Source organism: Heterocephalus glaber, unplaced genomic scaffold, assembly GCF_053883595.1.
Source record: "Heterocephalus glaber isolate CG9 unplaced genomic scaffold, H.glaber_assembly_v1.0 deba00001760, whole genome shotgun sequence".
Taxonomy (NCBI): Eukaryota; Metazoa; Chordata; class Mammalia; order Rodentia; family Bathyergidae; genus Heterocephalus; species Heterocephalus glaber.
In genome coordinates, this window is record NW_028258457.1 from 391631 (window position 1) to 410725 (window position 19095).

Here is a 19095-nt window from a genome sequence, read left to right on the forward strand (position 1 = left end):
GACTCGTGCTTTGGAAGTACAGTGATATATGACCTTCTAAGCTCAAAAAGAGTCTGAGATGTGCCTCAGTTTCCTTTATTTCCTGTCTTCTCACTAGCCTCTCCAGTCGGAGCCCAGGCGGCCCCAGGGCGGAGCTTGGGAAGTGACTCCGCCCACACTGTACTGCAAACCACACCCCCTGGGGGGCTTGTGAACTACAATTCCCAGAAGGCCATAGGGCAGCGTCGACTGCATCTGTTGCGCAAGTGTAAAGGCCTGCCGGGACGTCGGGGCTCTCCTGTGTCCCAATTGGTCAGAATCTAGTGCCCCTCTGAGGTCTGCGGAAAACGCGCGCAGAGACCAGAAACCACCGAGTTGGTTACCGCAGGCGGTGTCGGTGGCGGCAGCATGGATCTCAGCGAACTGGAGAAGGACAATACGGGCCGCAGTCGCCTGAGCTCGCCTGTGCCTGCCGTGTGCCGCGAGGAGCCCTGCGTTCTGGGCGTGGATGAAGCGGGCCGGGGTCCTGTGCTGGGTGGGCCCCCAGGGCCAGGGATGGGAAAGGCGTGGTATGGGGATGCTTGTTGCGTGGGTCTGGGTCGGGGCAGTGATCATGGGAAAAGTACAGACACCAGAGAAAGCTAGGATGATGGAACAGGAGTTGCAGCTTTTGTGGGCTCTCTGGTTGCACCTTGCTGTCCTATACCTGACCTCCCTCTTCCCCAGGCCCCATGGTCTACGCCATTTGTTATTGCCCCGAGTCCCGCCTGGCAGATCTGGAGGCCCTGAAAGTGGCAGGTGAGCCTGAGGTGTACAACTGGGGATGGGTTGGTAATTGGGCAGGTGCAGGGGGCAGGTGGGAAATGGAGCGGGAGAACAGGAATTGAGAGAACCGGCTCCCCCTGCCCCCACCTTTTGGCTACCCCTCTTTTATCCAATCTCCTCCCAGACTCAAAGACCCTGTCAGAGAGCGAGAGGGACAGGCTGTTTGCGAAAATGGAGGAGGACCAGGACTTGGTGGGCTGGGCCCTGGACGTGCTGTCTCCAAACCTCATCTCCACCAGCATGCTTGGGCGGTGAGGGTCCCTGACAGGTCGGCGTGGAGGGACAGGCAGCGTGGACTGGTTTGGCCTTGTGGCTGGAATGAGGTCACTGAGCTCTCTCTCCTGCTGCAGGGTCAAATACAACCTGAACTCCCTGTCCCATGACACAGCCACAGGCCTGATTCAGTATGCATTGGACCAGGGTGTGAAGGTCACCCAGGTGAGCCAATTTTTTGGGTTCCATTTGATTACCTTTGGATAAAATGGAAGGGTTAAAAAAAAGTGAAAAGTGCAGTGAATGTTAAGAGTGTAGCTCAGTGGTAGAGCCTGTGCTTAACATATGTAAGGTCCTGGGTCCTCTCCACCCCCTCCCCCCAGTAAGAAGGAAAATAAAACTTACTTCAAGGAAAAAAATGCAGGGGACAGATTAGTATCAGATGTATTATGAATGTATTATTTTTGCCCTAAATGTGTGGAACACCTGTCTACTCTGAATCCCTTTCCTAACGGCCCTAAAGGTGTGGAACAAATTCCACATTCATCCACCTTCCCACAGCATCTGTCCTAGATCAGGGTGCCCCCTACACACACACCTGGAAGCCTGCTCAGCTCCCTCCCTGGCCCCCACCTCCAGCCCCCTCCTCTTCAGTCTGCTTCCCACGAAGCAGACCAGCATCTTTGTGAAATGTAAATCTTGACATTTACTTTTATGATCACAGTGGAAATTAAATTGGAAAAATTACATCAAGTGGGGGAGAATGAGACTAAATTACCAGGGAAAAACATCCATTGGCATAACATTGATTTCTGTGAGTGAAGAATAGGCCATTTTGAGAGAATGATGGGGAAATGCACCTGACATAGGGGATGTAGTAGTGTGCAGGTTGTGCTGAGGAGGGGGCTGAGGCCAGGCCCCTTGTGCAAAGCTGGAGATGCTGGACTGGAGCAGGTGACAAAGGCCCTGCCCTTGGTCAGCTGTACACAGATAAATAGTGATTCCTGAGAACTGGCATGGCTGTGAAGGTGCCACATACCTTCATCAGTTTGTTGACCTGTGTTCCGGGCTTGGGGCCAGCCTACTGCTTCTGAGCATTCCCCCCACACTTCCAATCCAAGACCTTTGTACTAGCTATTCTCATCTCCTGAAGCATCTCCAAGATCCTCACGTGTCTTAGTTCTTCTCCTCCTTCAAACCTTTATTCAATAGGCACCTCCTTGGACCTTCCCTGAACTGTATTCATCACTGTTTAAAATTATAACCAGGGGCTGGGGATTTAGCTCAGTGGTTCTACCTCCTGCCTCGCAAGGGAAAGGTCCCAAGTTTGACCCCTGGTACCAAAAAAAAAAAAAATTTATAACCAGGGGCTGGGGATTTAGCTCAGTGGCACTGCACCTGCCTCAAAAGTGCAAGGTCCTGAGTTTGATCCCTGGTGCTGAAAAAAAAAAAATTATAACCATTAGGTGTGGTCCCACGTACTTGTGATCCCAGCACTTGGGAGGCTGAGGCAGGAGCAGGCAGGAGGGCTCTAGTGAGTTCAAGCCCAGCTTGAACTACATAGCAAAACCCTGTCTCAAAACAAAACAACAACAGGCTGGGGATTTAGCTCAGTGGTTTTGCTGCTTGCTATGCAAGCACAAGGACCCAAGTTCGATCCCCGGTACAAAAACAAAAACAAAAAAAATTATAACCTCTTTTAGCTCTTTGGTGCACTTTATTACTTATGCTGGGGTGTTTTGTTTTGTTTTGGTACTGGGGATCAAACTCAGGACCTTGCGCTTTCGAGGCAGGTGCCAGAACCACTGAGCTAAATCCCCGGCCCTGTTTTGTTTTTGAGACAGGGTCTTGCTATGTAGTTCAGGCTGGCCTTGAACTCACTCGGATTCTCCTGCCTCAGCCTCCTGAGTCCTAGAATTACAGGTGCGCACTATCAGGCCTGGCTTGGTTTTTTTATTTTTTTAAATTTATTTGTCCTTGGGCCGGGGAATTAGCTCAGTGGTTCCACCGCCTGCCTTGCAAGCGCAAGGACTGGAATTTGATCCCCGGTACCAAAAAAAAAAAAAATTTATTTATCCTCCAACTGGGAATTGAACTCAGGACCTTGTGCTTACCAAGCAGGCGTGGCACCACTGAGCTACATCCTCAGCCCTTTGTTTTAAATATAAAATATATTTTATCAGGCCCAAGGGTATAGCTCAATGTTTGCCTAGCCTAAGTGACACCCTGGCTTCAATCCACAGCACCACAAAAAAAGAAAGGAAAAATATTTTGAGCAGTGGAAACAGCAAGTGAAAGGCTGAGAGAATGCATCATTTTCCTAATTGTTTCTTCAGCTGTTTGTTGAATGAATACATTTCTGTCACCATGGCAGGTATTTGTGGACACTGTGGGACTGCCAGAGATGTACCAGAAGCGGCTGCAGCAGCGCTTTCCTGAGATCACAGTGACGGTCAAAGCCAAAGCAGACGCCCTCTACCCTGTGGTCAGCGCCGCCAGCATCTGTGCCAAGGTTAGCACCCACTGGCCGCAGCCAGTTCCCAGCATCCCATTGGGCATGGGACAGGCAGGGCTGCAGAGGTGGAGGGATAGTCCCAGCACCTGTCCTCTGTCCTGCCCAAAGGTGGCTCGAGACCAGGCTGTGAAGAGCTGGCAGTTTGTGGAGAAACTGCAGGACCTGGATGCTGACTACGGCTCAGGCTACCCCAATGGTGAGGGGTGGGGTGTTCCACCTGCCCTGCTGCTACCCCAACACACTGGCTGTGCCAGTGATGCTGACATGACCAGAGCTGGGTGTGCTGAGTTGTGCTGGTCACCTGCTCCGAGGCAGAAAAGGCCAAGTCCCAGGCAGGAACACAGCTGATGGTGGGCACATGACCAATGAGTGCCAGCCTGCTTGTACCCCGCAGGCCCCCTCCTATCTTCTCTTCTTACTTTTTTTTTTTGGTACTGGGGATCAAACTCAGGTCCTTGTGGTTGCAAGGCAGGCGGCAGAACCACTGAGCTAAATCCCTGGCCCTCCTCTTCTTACTTTTTTATTTGTTCATTTTGTTTTGTTTTGGTACCAGGGATCGAACTCAGGACCTTGCACTTTTGAGGCAGGCAGCAGCACCACTGAGCTAAATCCCCAGCCCCTATTTGTTTGATTTTTAAGACACAGTCTCAGTATGTAGTCCAGGCTGGCCTTAAACTCGCTTTGTACCCCAGGCTGGCCTCAAACTCCCAGCGATTCTTCTGCCTCCGCCTCCTCGGTGCTGAGATAACATGGGTGTGCCACCACTATCAGGCTTCTTTTTCCCACTCATCTTTCTGGCACCCCAGACAGTGGGTCCCAAGGTCAATGTGTGTCTGTCAAGAGGAAGACGGCAGGAATTTGGGGTGGTGGCTCACATCTGGCGCCTTGGCCTCAGTCCATCACTTTCTCCCCACTGTTGCACCCAGTCTCCTCGTTTAGGACATGAACATGGTCAAGCACCTCCCCCAAGACTGCCAGTGTGAATACAGGGCAAGTGGAGCCCTGTGAAGGCAGAGCAGTGGGTGGGCCACCACTTAGTGGTACAGGTGCCTGTGTGAGACTGGCTTTCATCCCCAGCAACAAAGAAAAAGATAAAGTGAGGAAGCAGCAGCTGGGTTCAAAGGATCTTCTGGTCCTGGAGTTCAGGAAGTGGCTGGCAGCTGGGGGAGGGGGGCAGAGTGAGCCTGTGGGGTAGAACTCAGGTGCAGCTAAAACCAGCTTGGAATCAGTTGTGGTGGCACTCACCTGTCATCCCAGCACTCTGGGAGGCTGAGGCAGGAGGATTGAACGTTCCAGGCCAGGTGAAGTGGCACATGTCTGTAGTCCCAGCACTCAGAAGGCCAAGGCAGGAGGATTGCTGGGAGTTCAAGGGCACCCTGAACTGCATAGCCAGACCCTGTGTCAAAAACACCGAAAAACAAGTGGGGCATGGTGGCACTCACCTGTAATCCCAGCACTCAGGAGGGTGAGGCAGGAGGACTGCTGTGAGTTCGAGGCCAGCCTGGACTACGTAGTGAGTATCAGCCCAGCCCGAACTACATAGTGAGACCCTGCCTCAAAAAAAATAAAAAATAAAAAAGAAAGAAAAGAAAAAAAAAACAAACCAGGGATCCAGCTCAGTGTGAAGGCCCTGGTTCAATCCCTGCTATGTCCCCCAACAAAAGAAAAGAAAAAGACAAATCCCCTCAAATGCTGGTTTCTTTTTGGTTCTCAGCACTGAGATTGAACACAAGCCCTTTGCCCTGACCTACATTGCTACACCTTTTTAAAAAATTTGTTTCAAGATGATCTTGCTGAACTCTCAATGCTGGGCTCAAACTTGCAATCCTCCTCACTCAGCCTCCTACAGTGCTGACATGGCACCTTGAGTACAGTCAGGCCAGGCACCTTGTGGGAGGTCGGGGCTTAGCTGTCTGTGCAAAGGGTTGAGGCAGGAAAGTGCCAGAAACAGCAGCCTCAGGGATTTGGGAGGAATCGAGTATGTGTGGTAAGGAGCTCAGCATTGTCACCATCACTGTTCCCTCAGACCCCAAGACCAAAGCCTGGCTGAGGAGGCATGTGGAACCCGTGTTTGGCTTCCCGCAGCTTGTCCGGTTCAGCTGGCGTACAGCCCAGGCCATCCTGGAGAAGGAAGCGGAAGGTGTCACATGGTGGGTGTCACCTGGGTGCCCTGGGCAGCAGGGAGGGAGCCCAGGGCTCAGCTGGAAGTGGTCAGTGCCACCCCTCTCCCCCAGGGAGGACTCGGCGACTGAGGAGCAGGAGGGGCACAGGAGGATCACATCCTACTTCCAAAGCGAAGGCCCCCGAGCCCGTGCCCCACACCGGTACTTCCAGGAGCGTGGCCTGGAGTCCGCTACTGCACTCTAGGACCCAGCCCGACGCCCTCTGCCAGGCTCCACTGCCTCTAGGATTAAAGTTGTCTGAGGACGAACGAATCCATGAGTCCAGGGGGAGTATTTGGGGCAAGGGCAGCTTGGGAGGGTGCTCACCAGGGAGACACAGCTGCTGCCTTTTGGGACCTAAACAGAATGGGCATTATGTGATTGACTATTTGATTTTTGGGGTGGGAGGGGAGGTTGAGACAAGGTCTCATTATGTAGTTCAGGGTGGCCTTGAACTCAGGACCATCCTCCTGCCTCAGCCTCAGCCTCCTGGGTGCTGGGATGACAGGTGCACACCACCGTGTAATTGATAAGTCTTTTTTGGGGGGTACAGGGATCAACCCCGGGACCTTGCGGTTGCAAGGCAGGTGCTGGAACTACTGAGCTAAATCCCTGGCTGATAAGTCTTGATTTGTTATCCAGTGCTCCTTCCCACTCCTGGTTCCAGTGCCCGATTCTCCTGTGGGAAAGACATCCCTCAGCCCCTGTGAGTCCTTAGGCACCATCGTAACCCAGATCAGGCCAGCCAGGGCATGGTGTCCCCTGGGCACAGTGATTGCTTTGGCAGTGAGCTAATGATGAAACGGGATCAATGTCAGCCAGCCCCAGAAAGTGGCTAGTGCTCCCAACCAGGCTGAGTCACACAATACCTGGATCATGTCACTGGCCCATGTTTGATACTATGAGATCCTGTCCGAATTATACTAAGAAAAAATACACAGAGACTGAGTGTGTGTGTGCGATACTGGTGATTGAACCCGGGGCCTTCACACTGAGGTACATCCCAGCCCTTTTTTATTTTGACACAGTCTCCCTTGATGGCTCAAGCTGTGCTCTAACTTGGAATCCTCCTGCCTCAGCCTGCCAGACTGCTTCAATTATAGGCATGCACCACCACGCCCAGCTACATTGTAGATTTCTAACATCACTTAAACCCCTAGATCCAGCCATTCCTGAAGCTTCTGTTTTGGCTGAAGTGTACTTTTTGGTGAGTGGGTTTCACAGCTGAATAAACTCCATCCACTCCTTCTCAGGGGGGCATTTTCAATCCTGCTCCACTCTCTGTGGGCGGAGAAAGGGTGATTGGTCCATCTCCGTATCACCTGGCACACAGCAGACATCATTAGCCTTGCTCCAGTGACTAGGCCTAAGGAGACATTGCCCCTTCTCCTCCCCTCACCATTTCTTTTTTCCGTTTTTGGAATTTTGGGGGGTTTTTTGTTTGTTTGTTTCTTTGGTACTGGGGATTGAACTCAGGACCTTGGGCTTATGAATCAGACGGTGGAACCACTGAGCTAAATCCCCATTTTTTTGGGGGGGGGGTTGAGACAGGGTCTCACTATTGTACCCCAGGCTGGCCTCAAACTTGTGGCAGTCCTCCTGGCTCAGCCTCCCAAGTGCTGGGTTTATGGACCAGAGAATTAGCTCAGTGGTTCCGCTGCCTGCTCTGCAAGTGCAAGGACCCGAGTTCGATCCCTGGTACCAAAAAAAAAAAGAAGCTGAGTGCTGGGTTTACAGGTGTGCACCACCACACCTGGCTGAACCTTTATAGGTGGAGAAATTGAGACTCTCCTTAGGGCTCTGGTAGGAAGAGAATTAGGCCTATGAAGTGAGACCCCTCACTTTCTGGCAGTTCTTCCCCCAAGGAGCAGCTACACCAAGTGCTCTGGCTGAGACTTTATTCAGAGGGAGAGAAGACAACGCCCGGAGTTTGGGTTGCTGCTGGAAGTATCTGCTACAGGCCACTGCCACTGCCGCTGCCGCTGCCACTGCCACTGCCACTTCCACTTCCACTGCCTGCGGTGTCCTGGGCGGAGAGGCTAGTTTCCCTGGCGCACCAGCTGGGTCAACAACACGGGGACATCGATGTGGGGAGATTGAGGGAATGGCAGGAGCCAGGAGCTGCCACTGGCAGGGCGTCACCCAGGGCCAGGCGACAGAGGTCCACCCCATTGGCAAAGGTCTGGGCAGGATAAAGGGCGGGGTTAGAGCTCCAGTGGGTGGAGTCTAGATGCACAGTAGGCAGGGCATAGAGGACAGTCCGCCAGTTCCTTCCCAAGTGAGGTTGGGAGGTTGGGCAGGGGATTGGGGAGAATGACTGTGTCCCCAAGTCCTCTAGAGAGGATTTTTTGTTTTGTTTTTTTAGATGAGGTCTCGCTGTGCAACTCAGGCTGGCTTTGAACTCACCATGTAGCTCAGGCTGGCCTTTAACTTGAGGATATCCTCCTGCCTCAGCCTCCCAAGTGCTGGGATGACAAGCCTGCACCAGCCATCCCAAACCTAGAAAGGACTTGGACAGGCCCAGAGCAGAGATGGTCCCTGGGAAGGGCACTGTGGACTCAGGGGCCCCTTGAGGAACTATGGGCACATCCCAGCATTCATGTGAGCCTGGAACGATGGGAACAATGGCATTGGCAGTGTCAACCAGACTCCAGGGCCTAGGAACATCAAGGCAAGACATCAGCCTTCTCAAGTCTCCCTCTGCCCTGAACTCACCTGCCCATAGGTGGGGCAGTTGGGCGCACAACCCCTGTCTTCTGAGATTGGCAGCCAAGTAGGGCCACAGGTGACATCAGCTTTGCAGGTGGTGAACGTAGGAATAATGTGTGGAGAGAGAGGAGTCAGGGCTTCAAAGCCACATCTAGCACTATTCCTACTCTCCGAGTCTCCACCCACTGGTGCCGGGCCTTCTGATCTTACCCTTGTCCTTTCTTTCTCTCATTTGCTTGAGACAAGGTTTTCCTATGTAGTTCATTCTGTCCTTGAACTCACTGTGAAGCCCAGGCTGTCCTCAGGCTTCATGTAATCTTGTCTTAGCCTCCTGAGTTCTGGGATTACAGCATCCACTGCCAGAGCTGGCTTCTTTCCTTTAAATAATAGACTTATTTATTTCTGAGGTGCTTGCAATTGAACTTAGGGCCTTCCACTTGCTAAGAAAGTGCTCTGCCCCTGAGCCATCCCCCCAGTGCATCAGACCCATAGATAGTCTCAGCTCCTGCTTCGTCCCAGGTGGTGTCACAAAGGCCTCACCTCTGCAGACACCAGACGTTGGTTCTGGGTTAGCCCCTTACATGCCATACCCTTTACTTTTTCTTTTCAGTCAAGAGGCTCTGCTTTAAAAAACTCCACACCTCCCAGGCATGGTGGTCCAGGCCTGTAATCACACCACTCTGGGAAGCCAAGGCAGGAGAAATGAAAATTCCAGTCCAGACTGGGCAATTTAGAGACTCTGTCAAAAATATTTTTAAAAAGTGAAAAGCTCTGGGGAATATATTTCAATGTGAAGGCCCTAGGTTCAATCCCCAGTGCCAAAAAAATTAAAAATAAAAATAAGAGGCAGAAGTGGGCATAGTGGCACATGCCTGTGATCCCAGTACTCTGGAGGCTGAGGGAAGAGAATTGCCTAGACTACATAGTGAGTTCAGGATCACCCTGAATTACGTATCAAGATCCTCAAAACAAAACAGGGCCGAGGATTTAGCTCAGTTGCATCACACCTGCCTGGCGAGTACCAGGTACTGAGTTGCAGCCCCAGTACCAAAAAACAAAAAAGAGCCAAGTGTGGTGATCCATCCTGAAATCCCAGCACTCAGGAGGCTGAAGCAGGAGGATTGCCATGAGTTTGAGGCCAGCCTGGGCTACCTCGTGAATTCAAGGCCAGCTTGGAATACATAGTGAGTCTGTCTCAAAAAAAAAAAAAAAAACAGGCAGGGATTTAGCTCAGTGGCACAGCGAGCCTGCCTGACAAGCACAAGATCCTGAGTTCAGTTCTCCGGTACCAAAAAAAACGCTCAAACTTCCAGGCTCATAAGAGGCCACGCCCCCAATAGCCAGCTTCAAAGCCAGGGGCCCACATGCTTCCCCCCCTTTCTGCTCTGAATGCTAGGCCTCATTCTTAGACATAATTCCTTTGAGGGTTACAGGCAGGCCAGGTCCTTTCCCTCCCAAGGCCCCGTCCTAGGCCCCACCCCTGGGCCTGCACTCTGACCTTACCAGGCCTGTCAGAGCTCCATGCAAAGCGGCAGGGACTGGCGCAGCCCCAGCAGCAGCAGGTGGAAATGACGGTGGAGCGCACGCTGCAGGTGTCCCAGGAAGGACTCGCACCTGGACCTCAAGGACAGGGCCGATGATCAGGACCCAGGGAAGGGTGTAGGGTCCTGATCCTAGGCCAGGGCCATGCTAAGGGGCACTATACTCACCCGGGGCTCAGTGCACCATAGTGTTCAGGGTCAGCTCCAGGGCCCCTTGCCCTGGGTCTGTCCACCTCTGAGGGACAAGGTGCTGGTGACAGGGCCACCTGTGAGCCAGGGACTTGGATCATCAGGTAAGGTTGAGGAAATGAGGCTGGCGGGTCCCCTGAACAAAGGATGCTACAGTTACATCAGTCCTCTCAGAAAACTCGCCAGGCTTAGTGCCACACACCTATCATCCCACCAGTGGGGAGGCTGAGGCAGGAGGATGCCTTGAGTTTGAGGCCAGCCTGCAGTACAAAGAAGTACTATCTCAAAAAAAAAAGAAAAGAAAAGAAAAAGAAAAAGCAGAGGGTCACCAAGATTAGTTACTTTCCAATAATGATGATAATTTAATAATGACCTAATAGAGAAATGTCAAAGGGGAAAATGGGCCAATACCAAACTACAAAAATTCAGACTTTGACCCAGGAAACTTAAGTAAAAATCCTTCTCTGGCTGCAGGTGTACTTCAAACAGGAATGACTATCACTTGTAATCAGCTTAGATTTGTCTTGTGCCTGGAAATGGTATAAGTGCTCCTATGCTTAATCTTTCAGGACACCTCTCTGATGGCTCTGTTATTTCTCTCCTATTTTTAGTGGCCCAAGGAGGCATAGGTATGAAATAGCAGATCTGGGACTTGGATTGGAAACCAAGCAGTCCAACATCGAGTTTGTTTGCTTTTGTTGTTAGATTATTTATTTTGAGACAGGGTCTTGCTATGTTTCTCAAACTCAAAATCCAGCCTCAGCCTTCCGAGTGCTGTATTACAGGTGTGTGCTACCAGGCCCGGCAGGGTCTGTGCTCTGATCCATCATTTTTGGCCAGCCTGAGCCTCTGAAAGGACATCCTGGTATTGCTCTGGTGGAGTGGGGGTTCATTGGGGTCTGAGTACTCACTTTCCAGGTGCAGCTGTCCTGTGCCCGGTTCAGCTGCCAGCCCATGGCAGCCCTGAGACCTGGCTTGAGGCAGGTGACTCCCACCACAGGCCCCTAGTAGTATCCAAGCCAGGGTTGGTGGCAGGGCCCAGGCCAAGCCCCTGGGCCAAGTGTTGCTTTTCCAGGCCATGTCTTCCTTGGATAAGGGCAGCTGGGATGGAGGCGTGGGTGTGGCTGTCCCTTCCTGGATTCAGGGTGGCACCCTTGTATCACAACTACAGCCGGCACTAGGGCTGGGTTACCAGTGAGGCCTTCACTTCCAGGGCCTGGAGCAGTCAGGGCTGACTTTGACTCTGGTTCCCCTCCCATCAGACCCATGTCCCTTCCACCCCTCCAGGACCAGATGCCAACCCCAGCTGGAACCAGCCCTCCAACAGACCTCCCATCACCCTGTCATCATCCTCAGCCTCTCCCGCTGTCCTCAGGGCCAAGAGGGCAACCCTGGCACTTCCAATCCCCCCCTCCCCCAGCTGTAATTCCTCCCTCTCTTTGTCCACCCCCTTCCCTCCCTCGCGCCAGCTTAGCTCACGGTCACCTCTCAGCTTACAATTGGCTTAGGGACTACTACCAGCGCTGTGCAAGCTTGCGACCCAGATTGGCTGTGCCAGAGCGGGGAGGTGACTCATGGTGGGATCTGGAAGCTCCAGGCAGGGGGGACTTCCTGTGTGTGGAGCCCAGTGGAGCCTCTTCCCACCTCCCAGCCCTGGCCCCTCACCTGTGTGCTGGACTAGGGTCTGGTGGCTGCTGGGACAGCACAGGACCAATCCAGGACGCAAAAAGGGCAAGAGAAAGGGGTGTGGATTGATATGTGGGTGGGGCTTTCCATAGTCCCGCCCCTGGCCCACCTGTAAAAGCCGGTGGATTTGGGGCTTGTGTGTATACCTATGTGCTCATCCTTATATTGAGCTTTTATCTTAAGCTCTGTACATGTTTGGGGAGTGTGTGTGTGTGTGTGTGTGTGTCTATTCAGAATCTCGGTATGTGTCCCGTGTCAAGTGTGTGCAGTTGAAGATATGAATCAAAATAAATGTGGGGAAGTTGGGGGAGGTGGCATACTCCTGTAATCCCAGCACTTGGGAGACTGAGGCAGGAGGATCGCCTCGAGTTAAAGGCCAGCCTGGATTACATACCCAGACCCTGTCTCAGAAAACCAAAATGATGATGATGATGTGAAAGGGAGGGTGTAGGATCAGGGTAGGTATCCTTTTGAAGGTGCTCTAGGTGACTCAGTGGAGAAAGATTGCTGACCATGAGTTAACAAAGGAACATTGTCATGCATGTTGTGTGTCTGTGTCTGAAACATGCATGTTTTGTGTCCATCTACAGCTTCTGTATGTCTCTGTGGACATCCCCTCAGTTCACCCATTTATTCAGCCAACACCTGTTGAGCACCACTGTGTGCCAGCTCTGGAAGGCAGTAGTGAACACGACATGACAATCTCAGCTGACATGCTGATGGCAGGGTTGGGTGGGAAAACAGCCCTGCAGCAGACATTGTGTTGGGAGAGTAATGTGTCTGTGTGTCAGGTGAGGATTTGTGTGCAACTGGGCACCCTTTGATGTAGGAATTCTGTGGCTGAACTTCTGTCTTTTTTTTTTTTTTGAACTTCTGTCTCTTGAGCATCCATATGTTATTGCATTTGATGAGTGCATGTATCTGTGTTGCCTGAGTGTGTACTTGTATGTTCTCAAAGTATGGGTTTGTGTGTGTGTTTTTGTATGTTTGTGTGTGAGTCTGTGTTTGTAGAGTATATGTTTGGATGTGTGTATTTGCAGAATATGTATGTCTGGCTGGATGTAGTGGCACATACCTGTGATCTCAACACTCAGGAGGCTGAGGCAGGAGGATGGCCAGGAGTTTGACACCAGCCTGGACTACACAGTAACACCCTGTCTCAAACAAACAAGCAACATAGAAGAATGTGTGGGTCTGTGTAGTGCACGTGTGTGGGGTGTAGGTGTGAATGTGCTTTTGTGTGTCTGCATTTCATAAGTATATGTTTATAAGTGTGTATATGTTTGCAGAAGGTATTTAAGTGTGTTGTATTTGTTGAGTGTATGATTGCAAAGTGTGTGCATATATATGTGGGGGACCTGTGTTTGCTGAACATGTGTGTTTGTGTTCACTTTCATGTGCATATGTATGGAATGTATGTCTGCCTGTGCTTGCAGGATGTGCATGGGGTTTTTTGTGTGTGGTACCAGGGATTGAACTCAGAACCTTGTGCTTGCTAGGCAGGCACAGCACCACTGAGCTAAATCCCCAGCCCATTCATGTGTGTGTTTGTGAACAGTGTCCACCACCATGAATCGTCTTGCCTCCATTTCTGCCTGTCTCTCTTTTTTTTGTTTGCTATTGGGTTTGGTTTTGTTTTATTTTTTGAAACAGTCTGTCTGTGTAGTCCAGGCTGGCCTTGAACTCCTGGCCATCCTCCTGCCTTAGCCTCCTGAGTGGATTACCTGTGTGTGCCATCTTGCTTAGCTCTGTTTTATCTTTGCTGTACTTTCAGAACCTACAGCACTTTACTCCACATAGTAGGTGCTCACTAAGTGTTGAGTAAGGAGTAAGTCAGTAGACACTGTCTCTGAGTCTCCAATAGACACCTAGTGATGTTCTCAGGATTCGGCAAACAACACCTACAGGACCCAGCCTTCCCCTGGTCTGTCTTGAGCTGGGTGCTTGCGGGACAGATCTCCCTCATCCATGGGCTGTGTCTTCTGCCAGAATCTCCGCAGCTCTCCTCCCTGTTCTCGACCTCCGAGCCTGAGCTGTGATTTCAGCACCGAGGATAGGAGTGCGAGGGACCAGGACCACGGAGAGCTCCCGAGGCCGAGGAGGCGCTCGGAGCCCAGGCCTTGGGCAGAGAGGATCTCAACTAGACAACCCAGAAGTGCGACAGAAGGGCACAGACCCAGCACAAGCAAGGGCGCAGAGACGGAATAAGCTCCCGGGAAACGCCAGGCCGACCTAGACTCCACTGTCGCCCGCGTGGTCGGCAGGGGTCGCTGTCGCCGGGTGACCTGGCCCTGCAGCCCCAGGGCCCGCTCCAGGATAGACCCTGGGGAAGCCCATCCTGCCCTGTCCCCAGGGGCCAGCGCTTGGAGCGCGCAGGGACCAAACTCCAGCCCCCCAACTCTGAAACGCATAATTAGCTTGGGCTCCGCCGTGTGGACAAGGGGCGGGGTTGAAAATCGCTTCAGCTCCCTCACCCCACTAACTACCAGCTAATCGCTCTTATAAATATAGCCCAACTTGGCCTGGCTCTATAATCCTGAGCGCAAAGGAACAGTCGCTGGAGGGGCTGCAGGTTCCCTGGGGGGAGAGGAGGGGTGTGTGTGTATGCATGGGAATTTTTTTTAAGTTTTACTAGTGCATACTGATACATACTGATTACATTCCTGGGGGGAGCTGGTGCACGTACACACGTCTGCATTCTTTTCCTTCCCCTTCCCCCCCTGCCGTGACTATCTTTCTGAGGGGCACTTCCCGAGGGGCCTCCCTCTATAAGGATGTCCCTCTTGGGTCCCCAGGGTCTTGTGGATGTGGGCCATTTCCCACAGACCATGTAGCTTATTGGAGTCTCTCCTGAGGGACGCCCTCCCCCAGGTCCCACATGGTGTCACCCATGGGGTATTTCCCTGCGGAAATGCCTCTGTGTGCAGGGCGGGTGGTTTTGAGATGAAACATGCCCTCTCAGACACCATCTATCAGGAATGATTTTGAGGGTGGGAAACAATTATTTTTATTAACATTTTAATTTTTATTACTACACGTTTGCAGTGCATACTGATTACATTCATCGTGAGGAGCTGGTGCATGTGCATAGCACATCTTAATTTTTCCGTCCCTTCCTGAGGGGCGGTTATGTATTGGAGAGGGCATCTGTGGAGAAACTCTGTCTCCAGGGAGAGGTGTCTCCCTGAGGGTCTCCAGAGGGTCCCCATAGGAACTGTTTCAGTGGATTGTCTCCCTTACGGAGCACCTTGGCTTAGGGTCTACCCATGGGGATGAATGGCTCTCTGAAGGGTCTCTGGGTTCCACGGCTCCCTTGGGGAGCACCTGGAATCTCCACCCCTCTGCCCTCCTGCCTCCCCCAGCGCGAGCGGCGGTGGCCGAGGCCAGGCTGGGCGCCCAGACGCAGTGACGGCGCCGGGCCCGCCCCGCTTTGCTCCGCCCCTGCCCCCCCACCCCTGCCGCCGCCGCCGCCGCCTGGTCCCTGCGGCTTCTCCCTCCTCCTCCTCCTCCTCCTCCTCCTCCTCCTCCTCCTCCTCCTCCTCCTCCTCCTCCTCCTCCTCCTCCGCTGCCGCCGCCTCCTCCGCCTCCTTCACCTCCCTCCCCCGGGCCGAGCCGCCGCCGCCATGGACGATTCAGGCCTGATCCGCCGCCGGAGGCTGCAGGTGCGCGCAGCCCGGCGGGGCGCGGGGCGGAGATGGGGTCAGCGCCGAGGCGGGTCGCGGGGGGTCGGGGGGAGTAGCAACGGGGTCCGCGGGCCGCCACTTCCCCAGCCTCGGGTGCCCCCTGTGGGCACCGCGGTGGCCACGCCAGGGACCCCGCCCCTCGGAGCTGCATGGGTTCGGCGCCGCGGGATGGAGGAGCTGGGGTGTGCGTCCGCCGAGGAGACGTAGGGGCGCGGGCCATAGCCCTCCCTTGTCCGGTGCATCGCCAGTTGGCGGTGACCGGGGTCGAGCAAAAAGTTGCGGCCCCAGGGCTCGGGTCCCTGGGGGCCGGCGGCGCGGTAAACACGCTTGCGCTGCAGCCTCGCCCGCAGCCACCCCGGGAGCGCTTTCCCTAGCAGGGACCCCTGTGCGCCCTCTGCTCTCCTGGGCGGCCCCCAGGACTCTTCTTGCTGTCCTCATTGGCCGAGCATCCAGACAGCGCCGCACCCTTCATTCGACCCCCTCCACTACAACCCCCACCCCCGCGATCCTCAGGTCCATCCCAGCTTGTAGGTGGGCGGGAGCGATTTTTAGCTTCTTGTAGCCTGGAAGATCCTGGTCTTCAGGCCACCCCTGAGCAGGACGCGCGGGTCCACTGCTCGGAATGGGATACTGAGGGTTTGGTGGAGGGAAGGGAAGGTGAGGACGAATCCGCACGTCAAGATCTCCCACCTCCAGCTATGTGGGGATTCTGTGGCTGGGAAGCGTACCCTGCTCCCGACTTGGGCAGCGCCTCTGAGGGATTGTGCATCCTATGCTAACTTCAGAGAGGGGGCCATCAAGGCTTCGCCCCCAAACCTGCCTGGGGCCGGCCCTGGAGAACCTCCTTGGAGATGAGCTCTACGCTTGCTGCTCTGGAGTTGAGATGAAGCCCCGTGTGCGCCCACACTCAAGCTACACCTTCAGCTTACCTGGGGTCCATCTCCGGGGTTCCCTAATTCACCATTCCGGAAGTCAGAGACCAGGGAGAGCTGATTAGCTAGTGCAGCTGGAGAAACGAAGATCAGACGGTAGGAAGGACTTCCCAGGCATTCCGATGATGCTAAAACTAGACGTGGGTTAAAGCTCATTTGCTATCATATAGAGCCCACAAAGTTAGACCAAGCCCTGCAGCAGCAAACCCTGGTTTGGTCCGTGCCGTCGGGTCCCCCACACCTACCCAGAGCGGGGGTGGGGGTGGGTGGGGTGGGTGGGGTGGGGTGGGTTGGAGGTGTCTTCGCCCTCCCAGCTGGCGCCGGAACCCATCCATTGGCTCATCGCCACGCGGGACGTCCGTCTCCCGCGCAGGACCCTGCCTCCAGCCCAGCAACCACCACCATCACCACCACACACCCAATCTGGTAGTCCTCTTGGCCTGGCGACCCTCGCCCAGGGCTGCCCCCACCTCTTCCCTTCTGGCAGAGTTAACTCGTCCGGTGCTTGCACATATCCCACGCCCTGGCTCCCCTCTTAGGAAAGGTCGCCAGAGAGTCCCATGTGTGCGTTTCCCACCATGTATGCACACAGCGTCCCGAGCTTGAAAGCCCAGTCCGCTGAGCCATCCATCTGCTAATCCCAGGAGAAGCGGAGCTGGCTCTGCAGCTAGGGTTGGAGGTAGTGTCTGTCTGCATGGGCGCCAAGAATCTGAACATCTGCTGCTCCTCTTTGCCCCTCTCTTCGATTCTAGAGTGCTCTGATGCGCCAGCAGCAGATGCTGTGTCCGAGGGCTTCTTGGGTGGTAGAGACCCCCACAGGTTTACCTTCCAAGGTCCACTTAACTTGAGTCTGGAGCCCTGGGCTCCTTGGCCAGAAAATCCAGGTCCTGATTTCGTCTGGGCTCTTAAGGGGTTGATAGGAGCCTAGTCCGGGTTCCAGTGGCCACTCCTTCAGGCAATCCTGCAAAGACCGAGGGAAAACCTGGTGTGGATTGCTGGTCACTCCTGGCTCAGGAGGCCTGGACTGACCTTTGACACCCCCCCCCCCCCGCCAAAACGTCTGTGCTTTGTACACAGGAGTGGGGGAACCCTTTGGCCATCCTCTGTCATGCTGCATGGCTACCCATTGTCACTCTTGTTCTGACGATTTAGTATTTATTTATTCATTTATTTATTTATTTTTGAGACAAGGTCTCACCATGTAGTCCAGGCTGGCCAGGAACTCACTATGTAGCCCAGACTGGCTTTGAACATGCCGCCTCCCAAGTGCTGGGATGATGGGTGTGTATTACCACACCTAGCTTGCCTCATACTTTGGATGGAACTGGCTGGAAAGTTGTGTCCCCTTCCCCCATTGCTCTCCTTGAAAATGGCTGAGGGCCGGGGATTTAGCTCAGTGGTTTCACTGCCTGCCTCATAAGCACAAGGACCCGAGTTCAATCCCCAGTACCAAGAAAAAAAGAAAATGGCTGAGACCCTGTAACTCCTGATCTCTGTTAACTTTTTGGGGGGGGATACTGGGAATCAAACTCTGGGCCTCCAGCTTGCCACAGGCAGGCGCCGTGCCATTAGTAGCTACGTTCCTAGCTCTCTGCTGACTTTCTGAGCACTCCAGCAACACAAGACTTTCTTCGAATGTGGAGACCTACATTCAAGGGCCAGCAATTATTACATTGTTATTATTAGACAAAGACCACTTGGCTCTACCAGTATCCCGCTTCATATCTGTTCTGAGCCACCCTAACTACATGGTCCCCAACTCTGCAAATCTAGCTGAGCATGGGGTGGATCTGGCAGGCTATAAAAGAGTTGTTCATGCATGCATGCATTTATTCAAGCTTCCATACCAGAGCATGATAAGCCCATTCATGCTTCCAGGACTTTGGCCTTCAACTCCCTTTACCTGAAAAGTTCCCTCCACACTGTGGCTGGCTCTTGTCCTCCAGCAGCCACCTTAGAGCCATCCCCCAGAGATACCACTCTCTGTTCCCTCCCAGACATCACAGCATGCCGATTTGTTTTTCTTCATAGCACTCATGTTTAACATTATCTCCTTCACTTTCACATTAATTCTATTTAGTTCCTGTTTGCCTCCTCTAAATGCTCACCGCCAAAGCAGCCATTTTTATTTCCCTTATTCACGGTTTAGGTTCTAGTTCACAGGACAGAGTGTGGCATACAGTAGTTGCTCGGGAATTGTATTTTCAAATAAAGACTCCTGGTTGGCTGCGCTTGGTGGTGCACTCCTGAGGCTGAGGCAGGAGGATTGCCATGAGTTCAAAGACAGCCTGGGCTACATAGTGAGTTCAAGGTCAGTCAGGGCTGTATAGCATGACCCTGTCTCAATAAACAAATAATTCCTGGATCATTTGCACAACTATGTGAGGATGCCAACTCCTCAGCCCTCCGTGGGCTCCTTCAGGGTACTAGAGTTTGTGTTGGTCCCTGGGGATCAACGCATGGCCAAAGGTGAAGGTGACCCTGCTGATCTCGAACCGTCGCCCGTTGCTTCTGCTCCTCGGTGGAGCGGAGTGGCTTTGTGGGAAGGGGTCACAGGTCCACTCTGATCTTTGTCCTTCTCTCCATTTTCCTTCCAGAAGGATTTGCCCCTGCCCCGGAAAAGCAGCAGGTGAGCTCTGGGGACAGCCACGCGGCGGGCTC

At 53.4% G+C, this 19095-nt stretch overlaps 3 protein-coding genes across 9 annotated transcripts in view; 2 read left to right on the plus strand and 1 right to left on the minus strand.

The window, feature by feature from the left end:
- The first annotated feature begins 201 nt into the window (after positions 1-201).
- On the plus strand, positions 202-19067 carry Rnaseh2a (ribonuclease H2 subunit A). 5 transcript variants are annotated; one of them, XM_087201524.1, is made up of 8 exons: positions 202-514; positions 706-777; positions 929-1055; positions 1155-1242; positions 3392-3529; positions 3641-3728; positions 5559-5682; positions 19032-19067. In XM_087201524.1, coding segments are annotated over exons 1-8 (765 nt in total). In that variant the 5' UTR covers positions 202-387; the 3' UTR covers positions 19033-19067. The 5 variants fall into 5 exon arrangements, with proteins under 5 accessions (XP_087057650.1, XP_087057649.1, XP_087057648.1 ...); XM_087201523.1 differs by lacking the exon at positions 19032-19067 and adding an exon at positions 6723-6869; XM_004872393.4 differs by lacking the exon at positions 19032-19067 and adding an exon at positions 5767-5967 and having other exon boundaries at positions 205-514.
- Rtbdn (retbindin) lies at positions 7649-11351 on the minus strand. The gene is given in 5 exon segments (XM_087201679.1): positions 7649-7876; positions 8410-8506; positions 9907-10017; positions 10113-10269; positions 11045-11351. Coding segments are annotated over 5 exon segments (762 nt in total). The 5' UTR covers positions 11214-11351.
- The window catches only part of Mast1 (microtubule associated serine/threonine kinase 1), a 34372-nt gene continuing 30636 nt past the window's right edge, over positions 15360-19095 (plus strand). For 2 of the 3 annotated variants that reach the window (XM_004872389.3, XM_087201486.1), the window contains exons 1-2: positions 15360-15481; positions 19032-19063. In XM_004872389.3, the coding sequence (XP_004872446.1) occupies positions 15443-15481; positions 19032-19063 (71 nt within the window). In that variant the 5' untranslated portion in view covers positions 15360-15442. The remainder of the gene's footprint in view (positions 15482-19031; positions 19064-19095) is intronic. The other variant, XM_004872390.3, reaches the window with a different exon arrangement.

What these genes read in the sequence shown, in the direction of transcription:
- Rnaseh2a (XM_004872393.4), top strand. Translation starts at nt 388, where the DNA reads ATGGATCTCAGCGAACTGGAGAAGGACAATACGGGCCGCAGTCGCCTG. An exon ending in CGGCTCAGGCTACCCCAATG is followed by an intron (nt 3,729 to 5,558) that starts GTGAGGGGTGGG and finishes CTGTTCCCTCAG; the next exon opens with ACCCCAAGACCAAAGCCTGG. An exon ending in GAAGCGGAAGGTGTCACATG is followed by an intron (nt 5,683 to 5,766) that starts GTGGGTGTCACC and finishes CCTCTCCCCCAG; the next exon opens with GGAGGACTCGGCGACTGAGG.